The sequence below is a fragment of the Phyllostomus hastatus genome, unplaced genomic scaffold (assembly GCF_019186645.2).
Source record: "Phyllostomus hastatus isolate PE091 unplaced genomic scaffold, TTU_PhHast_1.1 phas_scaffold_21, whole genome shotgun sequence".
Classification (NCBI taxonomy): Eukaryota; Metazoa; Chordata; class Mammalia; order Chiroptera; family Phyllostomidae; genus Phyllostomus; species Phyllostomus hastatus.
In genome coordinates, this window is record NW_025334017.1 from 2762964 (window position 1) to 2784340 (window position 21377).

The window sequence follows — 21377 nt, forward strand, 5'->3', positions numbered from 1 at the left end:
ATGTGGGCAAGATTGTCTCCAGGGAGTGAAAATTGGTCCCTGGGAGCTGAAGAAATCTCAAAGGATATTATAGTAGTTTGTGGTTCTCCAAAGCTCAAACCTACTTGACAAAATCTTATTTCTTTGTATTTAGTCTCTCCTATTATGAATAAATTAACTTTAATTAAAACTTAAATGTTTCTCCTTCGGGGACACTAATTTTAAAAGGTTGAGACACACTGTTCTAGAGAGAGAACACAGCCATGCTTGCAGGTGCCTCCTGAGGTGGACACCCTGACCTCTGCCTCGGGGGAGTTCTCTGCGGGGCGAAATTTGGGCTTAACAATGAATTCTGGGAGGAGCCTTCAAAAGGATTTTTCTGTCTTCTCAGTAAAACAGTGTTCTCTTCATTGAAAAATTAGAGTTCCTGGAGCCCCTAGTTAGTCATCCAATAATGAGCTCCTTGCTGATGTGCTGTTCCGGAATGTGGCAGTGAGAGTGTGGACATCAAGGTCAGGTGTACCTGATGTCCCTCTGGCTCTCTCCTTCACCCTGTGGCTTTCAGCAGGTTCCAAGCCTCATTGCATCTGTACAATAGAAATAAAACTTAACCTGGTATATTTGGTATTTAGATAAAACATGCATTGCATGTAAAAAAAAAAGTAATATAGTGGCTGGTACTTAATAAGTACTCAATTAGTAGTGGGAGACATAGTGGTTATTAATGCCTATCTGTTTCCTTGCCTATAAATCATCTGCCTGTCTATCATTATCCTCATAGTAAAATATCTGTGAGCACAAAACAGTATCCTGAACCTCAGATTCTTTCCTCACTAGACCTGAGCAACTCCATATAACTACCTCATGACTCAGCCTTTCTGAGCTATGGAACAGTAAGAAGTGGGAGGCGAGCACTTCCCTCTCCAGGGTCCTTACGGATACTGAGCCTTGGTGTGAGGCCTATGTGGGACAGCTCTGTCTGCAGTGCTGACAACTGTTAAGACTAAGTGGCCTGGGGGAAGAAGGTATTCATTCTAAGGGGGGAACATTGGTCTTGCATTCCATTAGCCAGAGTGATCTCTGATTTCTTCCTGCTATTACCAAATAGAACCAGATACACTTTAACCAAAATAAATACAACCAAAAAAAAAAAGGATTAAGTTAAAAAAAAGAAAAGAAACCAAGAAAGAATAATATATATTGACCAGGGCAAGAATAATTTTTATATAAGAAGAGCTCTAGTCTTTTATAACCTCAAAAGCAAGTCACATCTGAAAGGTTTTATTTTGTTCCCACAACTATTATTTGTTCAATTTGGTGAATGATAGTGTTTTGAATCTTGATCTTGGTGAGTACTGTTATTATTGTTTGGAATATGAGCTCCCTAAAGCACTCTGATGTGGAAAATAAAGCCAAAATAAACTGGGCTTGTTGCAAGTCTGCTGTTTTAGAGAACCACTTTTTAAAATGCATTCGGATTTGTGTAAATGCAGAGCTGGGGTAGGCATGATTGAAACCTTACCACAAGTTTCCAGAATGCATTTCTTAACAAGCTGATCATTCAAACCCATCACCAAGAATGAGAGAGATGTGGGTCCTTGGTACCATGTCTTAGGGACTCTTTCAGGGCCACTAGCACACATCTGCGTGGGTCAGTCAGCATCCTTAGAGGAGTGTGTTCGGCACAGGTTCCTGACTCCTACCATCAACTGCAGTCTCAGGCTGATATTGGGACTACAGCCAACTTTGGCTCATTCGGGTTCCTGGCCCAGGTTGTATATAATTATTGAAATGTTACCTAAGTGTCCAAGAACAGAAATGTGCATACCTTATACTTGTACACCTAAGGGGTTCCATTCCTGCCATGATCATAGACAGGTAAACAGGTGAGGAGCAGGGAGCACTGGGACCACACACATCAAATGAAGTGAGTCAGGCCAGGCTTTTTAAAGGAAGTGACCTCTCAGCTGAGACCTACAGAGTGAATTGTCCAGGCAAAAGGGGCAGGGTGCATATGTGCCAAGGAGAGGCAGGTGTGGAAGCTGGGGTACAGGAGAGGACACGGTCACTGTGAGGAGGCAGGAGGGCACAACAGGGGCCAAGTCACAGCTGAGTCAAGGAGTTTAGACCTGGTTGGACTTGTACAACGGATTAAAGTGTTACCTTTGAGGGATGCAGGAGCCCACACTATTATGGAAGCGGGGGCTGCCTGAGCTGTGCAGGCCATGTCTAGCCTCCGAGTTCACCCTGCAGGCGTCACTTAGCCTGGTCTCCTTCACTTTACGCGCTGCTGAAGTGCTGCCCGCATTGTTCTTGGTTATAGAACTGAACATTATTACATTGTCATTTCTACTAAAGAAAAAGGTTAGACCTCTTTTGTTCTTTCTGATTTGTGATTTTCTCTGTTCAGTACAGTATTCCTTGGTGTTGGTCAGACTCAAACTTCTGGGCTGACAGGACTTTGAGACTAACCCAGTGCACACAAATTATTATACAAGTGATCTTGTGGCCACAAAAAAATATACTCTGTCAAATTCCTGCAGCCGGGTGCCAACAACATGGTATTCTGGTAGCATTAAAAACCCAGCTCACTTTCCAAAGAACTTTCTTTGCTTGAGAATGTGTTTGGTGAGAAGGTTGAAGGTTCTAATAGATACCAGTGAGAACAGAAAAAACAGAGGGCATGGCTTCTGTCCTGGAGGTGTTCACTGTTCAGAAAACATGACAACTATAAGCACATTAAACAGCATTAGAACAACGACAAGACTGTGACCAGTAGGTGCAAATGGTTTTTGTGCTAACTGACCACTGTGGGCAGGCGTAGAGTGAAGAGAAATTATAGTACCCAGAAGGAATTAAAAGAAGGCCCTCTGAGCAGAAGGTGAGCTGAGGGATTAGTGGAGAGTGGGGAAAGGTGTTCCAGGAAGAGGTCAAAGAGAAGTGGACCCAGTCATTAGGAGCTAAACCTTTGCTAAGCAACATGGCCTGGCTGAACCTGGGGTTCGAATTGGGTCATAAGGAGGGATGTTTGCAGGTAAGTGGGGATAGTCAGGCCCTCCATGCTGGGCCACCTGGAATTCAGGGTAGAATTTAGCAAAATACATTCATTCCTGTGACATAATCCTGGTCACAGCTTCCCTGTAACTGCTCACCAGACACAGCTACTTGAGCTGACCCCTCCCTCCCTCCCTCCCTCCCTCCTACCTTTGCCTCTTCCTTCCTTTTAGATACTTATCTTAATATTCAGATACTGTTTTCCTTAAAATCCCAATTTTCTAGTAAGTAATGAATAGTAGTTTCACCTCCCCTATTTTATTGTTTTGTTTAAATCTTGAATTCTTTCCTGCCATCATGCTTTGCTGTCAGAGTGAATCTTTCTTGTCATCCTGGAGGGGCTGTTCAGGGAGAGCTGGGAGAACCCAGGGCTGTTGATTAACTGGACTGGGAGGATGCTGCCGACCAAGGATGTCCTGTTCTTGATACCCTAGTAACTTCTTTGTATTAGCGCATTACTTTCTCCAGCTGTTTTCTCATTTGGAAAACTGGGATAATGACATCTGTATTCCTACCTATAAGAATTTAGTAGGGCCTTAAAAAGATTCTCCACACATTAGAAAATGTTGAGATGTAGCTATTTAAAAGATCATGTTGAGTCGTGATTACCATCATTTCAGATTTGGGGGCAGTTAGTTTAGAAAAGATTCAAAATGGCAATTGTCATTTACCCACTGTTTTTAAAACTTGAATGATCAGAATAACATACATGAAAGGATTTTAGGAACTCATCAGGTTTTTGGATTTTCCTTGATGGCCCTCTGCATAGCCTACCCTGAACTGAAAGCAACAATTTTCTATTTTCAGATCGCAGAGGGAATGGCGTACATCGAGAGGAAGAACTACATTCACCGAGACCTGCGAGCAGCTAATGTCCTGGTCTCTGAGTCACTCATGTGCAAAATCGCAGATTTTGGCCTTGCTCGAGTGATTGAAGACAACGAGTACACAGCAAGGGAAGGTGTGTTCCCCTGGTGATCATTAAGTGTTTTGTTGTGATTTAATTTTATTTTTGTCTTTTTTCAACAAAGCAATAACAATAGTCATTTTTAAAAAATAACTCATTTGCTAAAATATTCTTTTTTTAAAGAGATATTTTTTTAAGATTTTATTTTTATTTATTTATTTTTTAGAGAGGGAAGGGAGGGAGAAAGAGAGAGAGAGAAACATCAATGTGCGGTTGCTGGGAGTCATGGCCTGCAACCCAGACATGTACCCTGACTGGGAATGGAACCTGCGACACTTTGGTTCACAGCCCAAGCTCAATCCACTGAGCTATGCCAGCCAGGGCTTGGTAAAATATTCTAAATGTGCCGTAGTTGCTGTTTGTGGTTCTACTCTAATATTTGTTCAAAAAATTAATCTCTTCATTAATTCCACATGATACTTTTATAACATTTACAAATACTATCATTTGTATTTTAAGTAAGTAAAGCAAAACACAAAGAGTTTGGTAAAGTCAAGATTCTTTGTTTATATTTTATGTTAAAGCTTCTCACCCAAATAATTAAGTATACTTTTTTACTGTATAGAGAAAATATTTGTAATAATAATTTCATATTCTATATTCTGGCCTTTTAATTACAAAATAAAACAGAAATTATTATACACATAGAAGTAAATATAGTGCTACAAAAATACACTCCTTTACTTTCCCACATTTCATATTATAAATGTGAATCAAGAATGCACAGAGAGGCCCTGGCTGGGTAGCTCAGTTGGTCCCCATACACCAAGGTTTTGGGTTGATCCCCAGTCAGGGCACATACAAGAAACAACCAATGAATACATAACTAAGAGGAACAACAAATCGATGTTTCTCTCTCTGTCCCCGCTGCCCCCCAGGCCCTGTCTCCCTCCTTCTCTCTCTAAAATCAATACATAACATTTTTTTTAAAAAATGCACAGAGAGGCATAAATCTGGTTGGTGGCACATTGCTCCACATTGAGGCACGTCTGGGCTGCAGGGGCCTTTCCTGCTCCCGACTCATGCATGACGCTTACAATCTGAAGATTCTGAAGGTCTCCCTCACGAAAGATGAGTGAATACTTTTGCAGTGCTTTAAAGAGCTGAGCATTTTCTTGACATTCCTAAGAATTATTAAACAAGGATTATTTTCCTTTTAACTACATGTGCGTTATTTCCGGAAGGTGCCCATAGGACTTACAGAAGTGACAAACACATTGAAATATCACTTTGATTTGTGTAGCATTTATTGTCTCCATCATACTTAAAGTGGTTCTCCTCCTGCTTCAATCCTACGTTCTCTCAGATGGGTTATTACTTATCCGTGATCTTAATTACCCTCAACAAAAAGGTAGGTGCAGGAGAACAGTTTGAGGAAAAGCAGTTAAAAAAATAGCAAAAATGTAGTGAGCATTTGCAGCGTGGCAGGCCCTATTCTACGTGCTTTTCATACATTATCTCATTTATCTTTAACCCTGTACAATGATGATAATGATGATGATTCCTACCTCACTGGTGAGGAAACAGAGGTTCAGCAGCTTCCAAGGTCCCACAGTAAGTGGTAGAACCAGGATCCAAACCCAGGAGATCTAGCTTCGTAATACATGAGCTGGAATGTATTCCATTGGTTTTGTTGAATTCAACAAGCCTTGAGTATCACAAAAATAACTGTTCTCATGAATGAGACAGGTGGCTTAGTGCAGAGAGCTCGTGGTCTAAAAGTAAACAGTAATGTAATGTACCTCCATTGGTATTTACACTGTGCCAAGCACACAGGAAAAACCACTTAACCCTGACAGCAACCTGGGGAGGTTCCGTTCTTTCCTCATTTTATAGATGGAGGTGCCAAGAAGCACAAAAACAGTGCATGATTTGCTAGGGGTCACATCAAGCAGGAATCAGCAAAATCTGAGTCAAACCCTACCTACAGCCCCTCCCACCCTCCTCCACTGCTGCCTAAAGGGCAGGGAGTTTCATGCTGGAATATGCCACAGTGAGTGTGCTGCACACAATAGCTGCTCTGTGAAGCTTTCTTCTGTCCTTTTTGTTCTTATTCTGATTTCTGATTTTGGCTGACACCACAAAAAATTCTGAAGCAAAGACATAATAAAGGCAAATCTGTTAAAAAAATTTTTAAGTTGTTGGTGGAAACACCTAGCTTTTCCAGCATGTAGGAGTGACAGCCTGTGCCTGAGTCCCTACTTTCCTCAAGGGGATCCTGGAGTTCCTTGGGCCAGGTTTGCTTCTCCCATGACCTAAGGGCTATGTGTCCCTTACCCTCCCCAGCTCCTAATGAGAAACCTAGTATCACCACTGTCTCACTATAGGCAGATCATCATCCTACCCGATTCCTAAAGTGTAATAATGTCTGGTTGGCTCCTTCGGATGAAAGTAGGGAACATTCAAGTGTTCAGTACCATCTGATGTTCCTTTTGGTGGGGCTGATCAAGAGATACTGATATTCCACATAAACATAGTGTGGGTTAATGAGAGAAAATGTGAACACTAAAGATAAATACAGGGTGTGGCAAAAGTAGGGTTACAGTTCGTATGGAAAATAATATAAGAATTAAGAAATAATAATACAAGAATAACTGTGCTTTGCATACTCACAACTGGAAACTTACCTTTGCCCCACCCTATACATCAGGGGTGTCAAACTCCTTTTCGCCAGGGACCACATCAGCCTTGCAGTTGCCTTCAAAGGGCCGAATGTAATTTTAGGACTGTATAAATGTAACTACTCCTTAACAGTTAAGCGAGAGCTCAGAGCTGCTGTAGGGTAGAAACAAGGTGCCAGGCTGGATAAAACAAGGTAGAGGGCCGGATTTGGCCTGGGGGCCTTGTGTTTGCTGCCCACCCTCTACATGCTTGGGCGCTGGTGTTGAGGGACAAATGGACAAGCTAAGAATAAATGCCTTACAGCCCACGTCATGTACATTTACATTTAAGGTGGGCCGGTTAGGGTATCTCCGGGAGATGACACGAGAAACTTGACTTAACAGGGAAATGCCCAAAAGGGAAACAGGGAGGCAGGCAAGCATTTTAAGTATAACATTTTGTATCATCTCTGCTTTGTACTATGTGTTGCCTATTCAAAATAAATAATCATAATTTTCTCAAAAGAGGATCACAGGGCCATGACATTTTTCTGTCAACTCAGAGGCACAAGTAAGACTCCTGTGTCTTCTCTGCTAGGTGCTAAATTCCCCATCAAGTGGACAGCGCCAGAAGCAATCAACTTTGGATGTTTCACTATTAAGTCTGATGTGTGGTCCTTTGGAATTCTCCTGTATGAAATCGTCACCTATGGGAAAATTCCCTACCCAGGTACCCTTTATTTACTACCTATTTCCATGCAAGTGGTGCATGTGAGAAAAAAGTCAAACACGTTAAAAAAAAGTAATAAGCTCATTTCTAAAACAGAAATAACCCTTTTGTGCTAGAATTCAATTTTGACTATCTTTAGTGGAGAGTGTTGTAACATATTCTTAGCCTCTTCTCTGCCCTCTCACTTGATTGAGAGCATATTCTTTTTCTTCACTAATTCATTCCACCACTAACTTCATGCCTAGACTGTGCCTGGCACCATCGTGGGTGTGTGAATATGAGGATGGATTAGAGGATTAGACATAGGTGCTCCTGCTAAACTGAGCACCTGATGGAGAGCACAGACATAGAAATGGGGATTTTCAATGCTTTTTGGTTCATTCTGAAACAGAGGTTTGTATAAAGTATTTTGGAGTCCCTGCCTGTTCAAGAAGAAACCACCTCTTTATCTGTGAAAAGTCCTTCAGAGCTTTGACTAGAAGTGAGGACAGCACTCAGTGTCTCCAGAATCCTGACAGCTGAGGCCCTGGAGCCAGATTCCACCAGCCCTCCCTGCCCTGGTATCTGGAGTGGAAATTACAAGAGAGGGATTTCTCCCAAACCCTTCACATTCTTTTAACGTTTGGCTTTTAACACAGTTGATTGATAAGGTGAATTTAAATTAAATTCTTAATGGTTACCTCATTACCTCATTAGAAAAAAAAAAAAAAAACAGAGGGTGCCAGTCACTCTCCACGTGCTGTTATTCTGCTCTTCAGAGCTAATATTTTGGTAGGGAGAGACTAGTGATAATCAAATAGTCTGTGGATGAAGTGCTCTATAGAGAGTGTGTGAAATGGTCTAGGGATTAGCGCACCCCACCCCCGCCCCCCATCCCATCCCCATCCCCCCCACCATCCCCATCCCTATCCTTAGTGAGTGAGGTGAGAGCTACTGGTTTTACACAGTGATCCCGCAAGGAAGTCCTGACGTGATGTGACGTGAGTGAGGGAGCGGTGGGGCTGTCCCGGGCTGAGTGTCCCACAGGGGAAACAGCCAGTGCATGGGATCCCCAACAGGAGCAGGAGCCATGATGTTTGGGCCTCGGAGGTTGAATGAATTAATGAACTAATGACAGTCCGAGAACATTTAATTGTCTCCATGCTGTGGATAGGAAGTTGGAGGTGAGAGCGGTAGAGGGGCCATGGAGTTGGGGATGGAGTGGATAGAAAGGCCTCAGAAGCCACGGGAGAGCTTCACATTTTATTTCACATGAGACAGAAGCCATGGAAGTCTTTGGACGAAGTGGTGACGCAGCCTTCCTGCTTTTGATTACCCTCACTGTTGTGTAGGAATGAGACACAGAAATTGGGAGTGGCCCCAGCTGGGAGGGAGAACATGTAGGCCGTTCCTGCACAGTGGAGCTGACTGTCCCTTGAGATCTCCTTTGTGCCAACATTTTATGTTCTTACTGCCACTCTGCCCTAGACACTGAAATGAATGAACAACACCTACTGTAAAGTAGGGAAAATATTTCTTGATCCACCCTGATGTCTGACATTATATCTGTGTACCAATAATTTATATCTATATGTATCTATGGAGAAAGATTGTATGTTCAGATCATATATATAATATGATACCTGGTCAAATGACATATCAACTCATAAAATGATGTTGTGTGACATGCTCCACGATGACATGCAGATGGGGCCCTGAGGCTCGGAGGAGACTCTTGCTCAGGACTGTGTCACTAGCTCCTGGCAGAGCAGCCTCTAACCCCAGGCCTGTGTGCCTCCCAAGACCTCACATTCTTGCCTACTGTGCTCCATGCCTGGATTTGAAAATATTTGTGGTGAAAAATCATAAAAAATATAAAAGAATCAGTAGAAAAATGGTGAGAATCTCACACACACACACACACACACACAAATACAACAGGACCAACCAGAAAGCACTGACTAGTCTCTTCCCCAGTTAGCTCGTGCTTTGTAAGGACTGGAATGTGATGCCTTCCGGAGTTCTGGACCAAAGATGTTGCCAATCACAACACTTGCATGTTAACAGAGGCTCTACCATCAGGAAATGTGAACAGATCGAACAATCCAGTGAACTTAAATCTCAAAGGATTCGACTCACAGATAGCAGAAAATTGGTAAACATTGCCAGAACATGCCATTTCCATCACTGTTAAAAAACTGCTTGAGAATATTTTCTTTACCTGGAAAAGTGTTGAATATATTAACTGTTTAAAAATGGTTTAAAAGATATGTCTGACTTTGAAAAATAAAAGGGGATAAAATAAAGGAGGGGAGAAAAAGAAGTAAGAAAGCTACATATAAACATATTTTTAGAGGAAAATAAAAACTAAAAAGGCTGTAATACATCAAAATATTACTATCTTTGGGCAGTGAGATAATAGGTTTATTAATTTTCTTCAAAAATTTTTGAAGTTTCCAATATTTTGCAGTTATGTTTTTGTTAAATATTTTAATACTTGCCTAAGTAATATATGCACACAAAGAATCAGTGTAAAACACTTCTGGGCTTCCGCTTGCAGATGCTCCTCACAGGCTCCTACTGATATTTGCTGTTCATAGTTCTAAATATTGCAGTATTATTTCTTAAGTAAATTTTTTCCCTAATTTTACTTATTAAATACAAATATGGTCACATGGTTCTGAGTTCAAAAGATAGAAAGAGGCTTATGGTGAAAGGTGTGTCTTTTATTGCTATTCCCCAGCCATAATAGAACAGCATTTTGGAAATATGAGAGAGAATAAATGATATAATTCTGTCAATAAAGTTACTGATTAAACTTCTAGTAGTCAAATACTAAATGTGTAGGAGTGAGTGTAGTGTAGGTGTGTCATTTCCTATTTGCATCCTATTCACTGAGATAGATAGTTTGAGCAGGCATAGCTAATACCATGAATTTCTGTGCACATTGGAATATAATGCAGGAAAAAGACTTTTCTCTAACATATTTTTTAGAAAAAGGCTCTATACCAAAGGGGCAGCAGCATAAAATGGAGTAAAAATAGCCTCTTCAACAAATGTTATTGGGAGACTTGGAGAGCTACATGCAAAAAAATGAAACTAGGTCACCAACTTACACCATACACAAAAATAAATTCAAGGTGGATAAAAGACTTAAATAAAAGTTGTGACACCATAAAAGTCCTAGAGGAAAACATAGGCAGGAAAATCTCAGATATTTCACACAGCAATATTTTCACTGATATGTCCCCTAGAGCAAGGGACATAAAGGAAAGAATAAACAAATGGGACCTCATCAAAATAAAAAGCTTCTGCACAACTAAAGAAAACTGCACTACAATGAAAAGAGAACCAACTATATGTGAAAACATATTTGCCAATGATACCTCCGACAAGGGTTTGATCTCCAAAATATATAAAGAACTCACATGACTCCACTCCAGGAAGACAAACAACCCAATTAAAAATGGGCAGAAGACCTGAACAAACACTTCTCCAAGGAGGACATACAGAGGTCCCAGAGACATATGAAAAGATGCTCAGCATCACTAGACATTAGAGAGATGCAAATTAAAACCACAATGAGATACCTTCACACAGTTGAGAATGGCCATCATAAACAAATCAACAAACAACAAGTGTTGGAGAGGATGAGGGAACCCTAGTGCACTATTGGTGGGAATGCAGACTGGTGCAGCCACTGTGGAAGACAGTGTGGAATTTCCTCAGAAAACTAAAAATGGAACTGCCTTTTGACCCAGCAATTCCACTGCTGGGATTATATCCTGAGAATCCTGAAACACCAATTCATAAGAACCTATGCACCTCAATGTTTATAGCAGCACAATTGACAATAGCCAAGTGCTGGAAGCAACCTAGGTGCCCATCAGCAAATCAATGGATCAAAAAAACTATGGTACATTTACACAATGGAATTCTATGCAGCAGAAAGAAAGGAGCTCCTACCCTTTGCAACAGCATGGATGAAACTGGAGAGCATAATGCTAAGTGAAGTAAGCTGGGCGGTGAAAGATAAATACCATATGATCTCACCTTTAAGTGGAACCTAGTCAAACAAGCAGGCAAAATATAACCAAAGATATTGAAATTAAGAACAATCTGACAGTAACCAGAAGGGAGGTGGGAGAAGATAATTGGGGGGAAGGGGGAAAGGGTTTTCAGGAACAACTATAAGGGACTCATGGACAAAACCAAAGGGGGATGGAATCAGGGGAGGGAGGTGGGGGTAAATGCAGACAACTGTACTTGAACAATAAAACAATTAAATTTTTTAAAAAGAAAGCATCGGTTTCTCACATAAATTGGGAGTTTGCAATTAAAAAAAGACTTTGTACCTATTAATTATATTTTGGGCAAATCTCAAAAATCCTTTGTGTCCAATTACTATCAGTCCATTTCAAAAAATTTTTGTGTTTTGAAGGTTTTAGCCCCCACAAACTCAAAGCCACAAGGAATTGTTTTCTTCAAGCATTTTTTTGTTCTCCTTGGTGAGTGAGCACTGAATGAATGAGCTAAGGTCATTTACCACAGTTGCTGCTGTACTGTTCTGGAGTTTGTCCTCATAAAAATTTGAGGTGTTGATGTTATTATTCTGCTTCTAATTCCTACTTAGAAGATAGAATACATTCCCAAATAGGGATTTTTCTTGAGAGGCTCATGACCTAAATAAAATTAAGTAGCTAAGTAAGTACAATTATCTAATTTTCTTATGTTATGAATGCTATAACTCAAAACCTCTTGACCTAGAACTTTAAACAAATTCTTCCCCTGAATCCACGTTCTGAAGTGGTTGGTGGCCTCTGACTCTGTCCTCAGTCTAGGATCTCATTTCTGCTGTGGAAGAACCCAGGATCTCTTATAATCCCTGAAATTTCTATACTTTGGTGTGGTACTTTGTCATTTTTGTGTTATGCTGGGTCCTTGTTTTGTCCTTTCTATTTGGAAACTTATAGCCATAAATTCTGGGAAATTTCCACTGATTGCATCTCCCTTTCCACTTTTTATTCTATTTCTGAATCACCTGCTAGCAAGATGGTAGACTTCCTGGAGTGATTCTCTGAGTCTCATGTCTGCTCTTTCTGTCCCTGTCATTCTTTCCTTCCCTACCTTTTCCCCTTCTTTTGGTGAGATAATCTCAAGAGGACAAGGGTCTCTGGACCACCAGCCTTACTTATCAGGACCCTCACAGGCTGCAGGACTGTTCTCTGGGACCATTGAGCTCCATCAGAAGAAAATCTTCCAGGACCTGCCTGCAGGATATGAACCAGGATGTCCACATCCTGGAGGCTTACTGGGGAGCGGGCAGTTGTGTCCTTTTTTTATGGTAAAATATACATAGAATAAAATTTGCCGTCTTAACCACTTTTAAGTGTACAGTTCAGTGGCATTAAATTAAGTACATTCACAATGTTGTGCAGCCATCACCACCATTTCCAGGACTATTTCATCTTCCCAAACTGTGACTGTACCCATTAACCAGGGGTGTCAAACTCATTTTTGCCGGTGGCCACATCAGCCTTGCGGTTGCCTTCAAAGGGCCCAATACAATTTTAACTCCTTTAACAGTTAAGGAGAAGTTACATTTATACAGCCCTAAAATTATTTCGGTCCTTTGAAGGCAACCGCAAGGCTGATGTGGTCACCAGTGAAAATGATTTGACATCCCTGTGTTAACACTAACTCTCCATTTCCCCAACCCTTCAGCCCCTGGCAACCTGTATTTTACTTTCTGTCTCTATGAATTTGACTACTTTAGGTACCTCCTGTTCAGTGGAACCATACTGTACATGTCCTCCTGTGTCTGGTTGACTTCACTAAACACAATGTCCTCAGGGGTCATCCAAGTTGTGAGGTGTGAAATGTGTCTCACATTTTTATGTTCAGCATTTCTCCTCACTCTGGGTCTTCCATCCCACACTTTACCCCCACCTCCACTGGGCTTGGCGTGCCTTCAGTTTCTCCGCCATTACCCTGGCACACCTGCTAGGTGGGCTTTATAGGTACAGTCCCGTCTGCAGCCACCCACCTCGCCTCTGCACATGTGGTAATTATGTGGAGCCTCCCAGGGGCAATCGGTGTGAGGACACATCTTGCCCGTCCCTTTCTTGCAGGTGCTGTAGTTTCACTTTCCTCCTCTTGGCTCGGACTTCTGCTGCTTCTGGTTGACAAGTGTCTCCCATCTTCATCAAGGACAGACTTAAAGTTTCTGTTTCTTGTTCTGTTTTTGGAGGGGGTGAATTAAGGAGGAAAATAAGAAGATGAGGCAAAGACCTTTACTTCACTATCTTAAAAGCAAAACTATAATAGTATTTACATTTGAATTTTCTTAAAAAATGAGAGGGGATCTTTGTGGTTTGGGTTTTGTTTTGCTTTGCTTTTATAAAGAGAAAGGAGATTTGAAAATGATGAAGTTTTATGAAGCATCATGTCTTTCCTGGCTATTTCTTACCAGCTATGTGCAACATCTCAGTGTCCCTGGTGACTCGGGACCAGGAAACTCACCCTGCAGCAAATGCTCACACTGGCCACAGGATGCTCAGAAAAAAACTAATTTGCCCCTTTGGAAGTATTGTTGGGTAGGAGACTGTGGTCCCGTGGTTGCTGGTACTTCCTTCCTCTCACACTCATTGAGGGCCCTTTGTCTTTATGATTGTCATAGTTCCTGGAGCTTCTGGGCTCTCATCTCCTGTCACAAACACCTTGTTCGTTTCTAATCTCTGCTGTGCTTCATTTTCCTCCTTCCTGTGTTCCTTCACCAACCTTTAGTCTTTGCTAACTCCTACCCACTCCAGAGGTTACTTCCCACTCCCTCTCACCCACTCTCTGTCCTGGGGGCATCCCCCCCACCAGGCTGTGTGTCACTTGAGGACAAGTCTCTGTCATCGTCATTCTTGTATCTCTCAGAGCTTAGTGCTAATACCCATAGTAAGTACTCAATAGATGCTTGTTGAAAGAATGAAGGATGGACTGTGAACGTGCTTGTATTTAAGATCACCAGCCAATGGGTGTTTGCTGCTTTTGACCTAACAACAGACAAATTAGCAAATACCAGCTTTAATCTTAGACTTTAATCTAAGACTTATTTAATAGTCTTATTTTGTCCATTGGTTTATTTTTACATTAAAAGATAGACTCTAGATTTTCTTCCTTTTGTTTTTCTTATCAAATTAAATTCCCCAGGCAGAATGGAACGAGCCTGGCCTTTTTCTGCATCTCGAGAGTTCTTCATCATTAGGAGCATACGAGAACAAGGAAGAAAAGTCTGCACTGGGGTTAAGGGGCCCTAGAAAGGTTTATCTCCCATGGGCACATTCTGACCTTTTATGCCATTGGAGGTTCTCCAAGAAGGAAGTGAAAGATATTCCTAACCAAGTTCACAGGTCCAGCTGCCGTTTCTATCATCCTGCATATTAGTCCCCCCACCAGAATCTCAGACCCACACCCAGCCCCCATGCAGAAATAAACACAGAGGTTTCTTCTGAAAGTTATTTAAGTGAACTTGGCTAGTTTCGAGAGTCAAGGCAATGCCAAAGCCACAAATTTTATGGAGATCCCAACCCCAAATAAATAAAGTGATGCAAATGAGCCCCATGGCTCCAAGCAATGAGAATCAAATGAAGTCTTCGAGTTAGAACATTCGAGTTACACAAATATTTGAAGATGGTATTTCAGAAATTGACATGAGAAAAAATAATTCACCATCTAAATAACTTTCTAATAACTTTCAAGAGATCTTAACAATTAGAAAGTTTGCTCAGATCTTTCCATTTTAAAACCAAGGGTGCTTTCCACGCAGAAACAATCATGTCTTCTTTCAGAGGTTTAAATCCAGGCAGAGCCTTTCAGTCACTGTGTCCTCAGAAGAAGAAAGGATAGTTAAGCACAGAGTTCAGAGGTCACCGATCATAACCCATGTTAAGAAATATACAGAAACCTCCATATATAAAACAAAATTTTCATAAGCCACATTAACTTTTACATGTATAGTGCCTTCTGACTTTTTTTTATTGTTAATTTTTTTAAATACTGGTAGCTCCCTAAAAAATGAATTTGTTAATCCTAGATGAGCGGTGACCCATAAACTGAAAAACACTGCTTAGAGAGTAAATTCAAAAGAAGGTTCTTTTCCAAAGCTGGTAAAAGACATTTTTCCTAAGCTTTCTAGCTTTCTTTTAGAGTCTTTCTAGTGACCACTAGTGGTAAATCTATGGCTATGGAAAGAAGATAGCTATGGAAAGGAAATTGTTTTCAATGGCGTTCCACATATGCCAGATAGTGTACATATTCTTTTTTTTAGTTGTCTATTTATTGGTTTGAGGGGGGGGGGGTTGGGAGAGAGAGGGAGAAGCATTGTTCCACTTATTTATGTATTTATTTGTTGATTCTTGTATGTGCCCTGACTGGGGATTGAACCTGTAACCTTGGCATATTGGGACAATGCTTTAACCAACTGAGCTACCTGGCCAGGGCAAACAGTGCACATATTTTGCTTGAAAATATTCTGGATGGAATACAGCTCCTCTCTGGATAAATTCCTATCTCTGCAGAGTAAGGTATGCACAGAATAGGCAAAACGTGCAGATGTGAGTGAGTGCTGCTAAAACCGCTACATTAGCTCTTTTCTCTGCCCCATTTCAATAATGGAGGAAAATGTTATTAAAATCATCTTCTTTTTTCTTAAAACTAATTCAGTAACAAAGATTGGAAGTTCAGCATCTGAACTACTGTGAGACATTTGACCATATTAAAGCCATCCTCCATGGGCAGTCCTCTCACAGCGCTCTGTAGGGACAACAGCACCTCATTCCCTCACGGGGTATTGAGGACACACACATCCTAGAGTCAGTGTGAGCTTTGACTCTTGCCTGTGCTGAGGACAGACAATTTAATAATTGGGACATAATCAGTTGGCTTAGTTGATTCAAGAATCCTGACTTCTTTAAGTAAATTTATAACCAAGAGCTGATTTTTAAAAATATTAGTATAAGATCATGTATGCACGTATGATTTTGATGATGTATTACAGATAGAAGCTAAAAAAAATACTACAAAAGAAATTGAGATTGAGGGTTGGGGCTGGGCTTCAGTAGTCCATTCACAAGGTCAGTCACATCCAACATCCTTTTGTCGTGAAAGAACTTGCTTTGTCTTCTGCTCACCACATTTGCCTACTTCCCTTTGGCAAACTAAATGCTGTCTTGATCCCTTTTGTACTGAAATTTATATTATTTAGTTGCTTATAGAAATGTTCTCAGCCTTCATATCAGTTTCTTAGGGTGTCCATAACAAAATGCCACAGACTGAGTGGCTCAAATGACAGAAATGATGTGCTCACAGGTTTGGAGGCCAGAGGTCTGGGATCAAGGTGTGGGCAGGGCTGCTTTCCCCCGAGGCTTCTCCTTGGCTCGGAGGTGGACATCTCACTGTGTCCTCACACGGCCTTTCCTCTGTGCACACGCGTCCCGGGTCACTCTGTGTCCTGTTCTCTTCTTGTAAGAACACCAGTCAGGTTGGGTTGGGCCCACCCTAAAGGCCTCATTTTCATTTGATGACCCCTTTAAAGGACTTACTTCTAAATACAGCCACATTCTGAAGTACTGGGGCCAGAACCTCAATATATGAATTTGCTGGGGCCATGATTCAGCCCATAGCAGCCTCTAGAGCAGGGGTGTCAAACTCATTTTCACCAGGGACCGTATCAGCCTCGAGGTTGCCTCCAAAGGGCCAAATACAATTTCAACTCCTTAACAATTAAGGAGTAATTACATTTATACACTCCTAAAATTATTTCAGCATTCACCCTTTATCCTTCATCCATTATCTACTAATGGATGCAGGATGTGGGCAGCAAAACCAGTGCATTGCTTACCCCTCAGTCAGGTTGCTAACTAGGGCATTTTTTTTTCTTTTTTGCTTTAGGGAGAACTAATGCCGATGTGATGACCGCACTGTCTCAGGGCTACAGGATGCCTCGCATGGAGAACTGCCCAGAGGAGCTCTATGAAATCATGAAGATGTGCTGGAAAGAAAAGGCAGAAGAGAGGCCAACGTTTGATTACCTGCAGAGCGTCCTGGATGATTTCTACACTGCCACAGAAGGCCAGTATCAGCAGCAGCCTTAGATTGCAGCAAGACCCATAGCCCTTCCCAGGGACAGCTGCCTCATTAAAGAAGAAACAATAACAACTACTGGTTGCGCTAGTTTTTGTGTGTTAAGATCATCTATCATCCCTGCTTCCTGAAATGAGGCTAAATTTCTCAGTAAGAAACACTCTGTACGTGGAAGAGAATCTTCTCACCAAAGGATGCCCACAACTCTGCCCCTCAGCCTTCTTCCAGCTGGCCGTCTTGCTTGGCTATACCAACATCTGAATACAGCCTTCTGAGGAAAAAACACCTGTTCTACCCAAAATACACCCATTCCGGCCTCTTGTTTACAACTGGATGTGTGATTCAAAGGTTCAGAGGCCATTTCAGTAAATCTCCAATAGTAGGCCTAAACTCATTTATAAAAGTAAAATAACCAGATACTCATCATGGCCCTTCTTCATATTTTCTCTGTGCTTTGGCTTATTTGTTTAAAAAATACTAATCTAACCTGTTAGATTTTGCAGGTGAAGTCAGAAGCTTGAAAATGTCTTTCCCAGATTTCAGTGATTGTCCCTCCACCTGAAATCTATCTGTTAAACATTTCCTTCTGTGGAGACTGCCCAGCACCCCCAGGGAGGAAGCAACTATACTTTTGTGGTCTCTTTCCTGTAAATGTGTCATTTGTGAGCGATGCAGAGCTGCTGTGTTAAGTGACGTGGACCTCACTGACTGCCCGGACTTGCACAGACCTCTCAGGAAAGGGAGAAGAGCCTCAGAAACTGCTCTACCTTAAGAATGACAGAATACCTTAATTTTTAAACAGTCTGGCTTTTCAACTCCACAATTTCCTATATACCGACTTTCCTTGACAATGTAGCTGGGAAAAGAATAAGATTCTAATCTATGTAGAGCCTTATAAAATATAAACATTTTCTTTATTGCTTCAAATGATTTGAACATTATTTTAATCATCAAATATTAATTTTAGTTGTACTCAAAGTAAAATGCCATATTTTGGGGGCTATTTTGTGATTCAGCAGTCTTTTCTAAATGGCCTAAGAAGTGTGTGAGTCTATTTATACAGGATGGAAAGGAAAATAAGCAACTGAGGAGGCTCTGAAGAGCCACTGTAGCAAGAGATACAAGCGATTTTGTTTACTAAATGTTTCCTACTTCTGTAAGATCTGAATGGAAAAATGCTTTACCACGTGTTTATTTCACTTATGCTGTCATGTATATACCTAATATTTCTATTTTTTGATTTTATTTTAATACACCTGGCCCAATAACATTTCAAACTTTTTACTTGTGTTTAGCATTTCAACTATTGTCAACATAAAACTGAGTACCAGTTGGCGGGGCAGGGAGGCGGGGGATGAAAGGTGATTCCATATGGTTACATGGTTTAAAAGACTTGTACAAGTTCTGCCTCCATCCTTCAAGCATTTCCAGATTGGAGAACTGAGTCAATGGTCTAGACGCCTGAACACCCCTTTACAGGGCCAAATGGGATTTGTTTTCAAGCAGGCTGAGCAGGCACACTACAAGCCCAGTGTTGGATAGGCATTGGGTGCCTAGGGGGAGGGATAAAATATTCTACTCTTCCCTAAATTTTGTCTTTTTCCTGTGTGATCTTTTACCATCCCTTCTGAAATATTCTAAAAGTCTTGATTCACAAGTGCCATGCTCACAAAGATAGATTATTATCACAATGTCTTCACAGCTAGTCACTTGATTGGCAGTGGTAAGTTTTCTATGTGCCTCCACTTGTTCAAATTTCTTTCCGATTCATACATGATGCAACATGTGCAGAGAAGATGTAAAGAATTCCTGAAACAAAAAGAAGTCTAGAAAATTACTAAATATATCTTCGTTTGGTTTTTCTTTTCTCGATTCTATTTCCTTTTGCCATTTTCCATTCAACTTCCCCTCCCAGTCAAGTATGTGGTCTCCAGCAGCTGGGGCCACGGAGCATTGGGTGGACAGCACCCACAGTCCCCTCCTTTGGCAGTGGGATTCCACCCTCCTCATGGCTGATGGGCAAAATGAGGGGCTGAGTAGTTTTTGTATAATCTTAGGGTCTCCAGTGGTATGCAGCATGGTTCACATCATCACAACTCAGACCATTGTTGAGAACTGAGAGAATGCCAGCTCCCCAAGATCCTGACTCTGCTGTTCTGCAGAGAGAGACGTATGTTCCTATATGTGAAAAGCTTCCGCAGTGACTATATTGTGTTCTCAGGCTTGAGAGCCACTCCTCTGCTTTGACTCCTTTTGCAAACTTATCTTCTCAAAAGAAGACCAACCTTCTCTTTCCTCAGGTGGGTTGGTTTTCCAAGGGAGGAATAGAGGAGAAAGAGGGAAAAATGTTTTGTCCTTTTCTTTTCTTACTGAACCTCAAGTAAAATTTAGAGGCTTAACACTGGTGTCTTTACTAGAAAAGGACCCTTAGTGCCAACTAAGCAGGCCTCCCCAGATTCTGCCAGAATCCCACTAGAGAAGCACACTGTCCGCTTCTTTTAGGGGAGGTTCTGTACCCCAGAAGCCTTATCCCCTGTCCCAAGAGTGCACAAGAGGTTAACAGAAGGAGGGACCATGTTTATTTACTTACACAGCAGGATAGGTCAAGGGCACTGAGATGTAAATACAAACTCATTTCCAGTTTTGCCTGTGGTGATGGCTTTTTATCTTTCCCTTCACTCAAACAAACTATATCTGGGACAGTAGCTGCTAACAGCACTAGTTCTGAAACACCAGCAGCTGAGTTAAAACAAATGTTCATCCTATAGCTCATCTCCCCAGCCCTTATGATTATACTGCCAAGTCCCACAGCCAGTGTAGTTTTTACATTCACACCAGCCATCTCTCCCCTTAGTAACACCATTTTCTACTTCTGCCTGGTGGAATGGAAACTTTGGTTCTCTGTCTCCTCTCCTACATTGTGAATACCTGAAGTTTTCAGACTAAGTGAAGATGAGCCTTACCATTCTTCCTGATGGAAATGGTGATTAGAAATACACAGAGATACACACCCATCACTTCCTCAGTGCTCCCTTTTGTGGTTTGGCATTTTATAAAATTACCTCTAACTCACATATCAACCCTTGAAGGTATGACAGGTTCTATCACTATTTCACAGCTAAAAAATCAGGTGCATTTAAGCCACAGAAGGAATAGATTTGTTTCATATTATTTCCTTCTAAAACAAAGCAAATGAAATACCTTTGTAGTGGAATCTCCCTGACTTCATTAGGTATTCTAAGTGGGCAAAAGAATTACTTATAAAATGCTCCACTGGAATCCACAAACATGTGAGGGGAAATTTCTTCTAAGTAATTTTATTTTTAGAAAAAAAAAGTCATGCAAGAATTCAACTCACCACACTTGAAAAAAAAACAATTTATACAGAATGCACATTTGAATACAATGTTTTGATAACATTTATGCTCCATTTCCTAATATGAAGATGTATTCAACTAACACAATTTTAGCCCAGAAAGTTCTCATCTGAAAGCTCTATGGGGGAAATCTTTCCAAGTTGATTTTTTGTGCTCTTAGGAATCTGAACACTTCATTCAGGTAGAAGTGAGTATCAAAAATGTCTTGGAATTCCCAAGGCAGTCACTTGTAATCTTGGGTACATCCTTTAAATATGGAAACAATAGGGGCAGTCTTGGCGACCATCTGTAGGTCCTTGAAAAGTTATCAGAAATAACCTGGATTGACCGATGTGCAATGTCAACACGGAACTTCTATTATCAAAGATGGCTTTATTTCCAGCACTAAAAGTAGATGCATGCCACAGAGCAACAAAACAATGTGAATTTTTTTATTACACTTATTCTAGGCTTGGATCAAAATCCCTTTTATTACACTTACACCAGGCTTGGACCTCAATCTTGCTACCCTTGGGATCAGATGAGGTCTTGATTTCACTTCTGTGTGCATGTGTGTGTGT

At 41.2% G+C, this 21377-nt stretch overlaps 1 protein-coding gene across 2 annotated transcripts in view; it reads left to right on the forward strand.

The window, feature by feature from the left end:
• Window positions 1-18722, forward strand: part of LYN (LYN proto-oncogene, Src family tyrosine kinase) — a 132059-nt gene extending 113337 nt beyond the window's left edge. For both annotated transcript variants that reach the window (XM_045861066.1, XM_045861067.1), the window contains exons 11-13: window positions 3841-3994; window positions 7199-7330; window positions 17249-18722. In XM_045861066.1, the coding sequence (XP_045717022.1) occupies window positions 3841-3994; window positions 7199-7330; window positions 17249-17451 (489 nt within the window). In that variant the 3' untranslated portion in view covers window positions 17452-18722. The remainder of the gene's footprint in view (window positions 1-3840; window positions 3995-7198; window positions 7331-17248) is intronic.
• Window positions 18723-21377: the final 2655 nt, after the last annotated feature.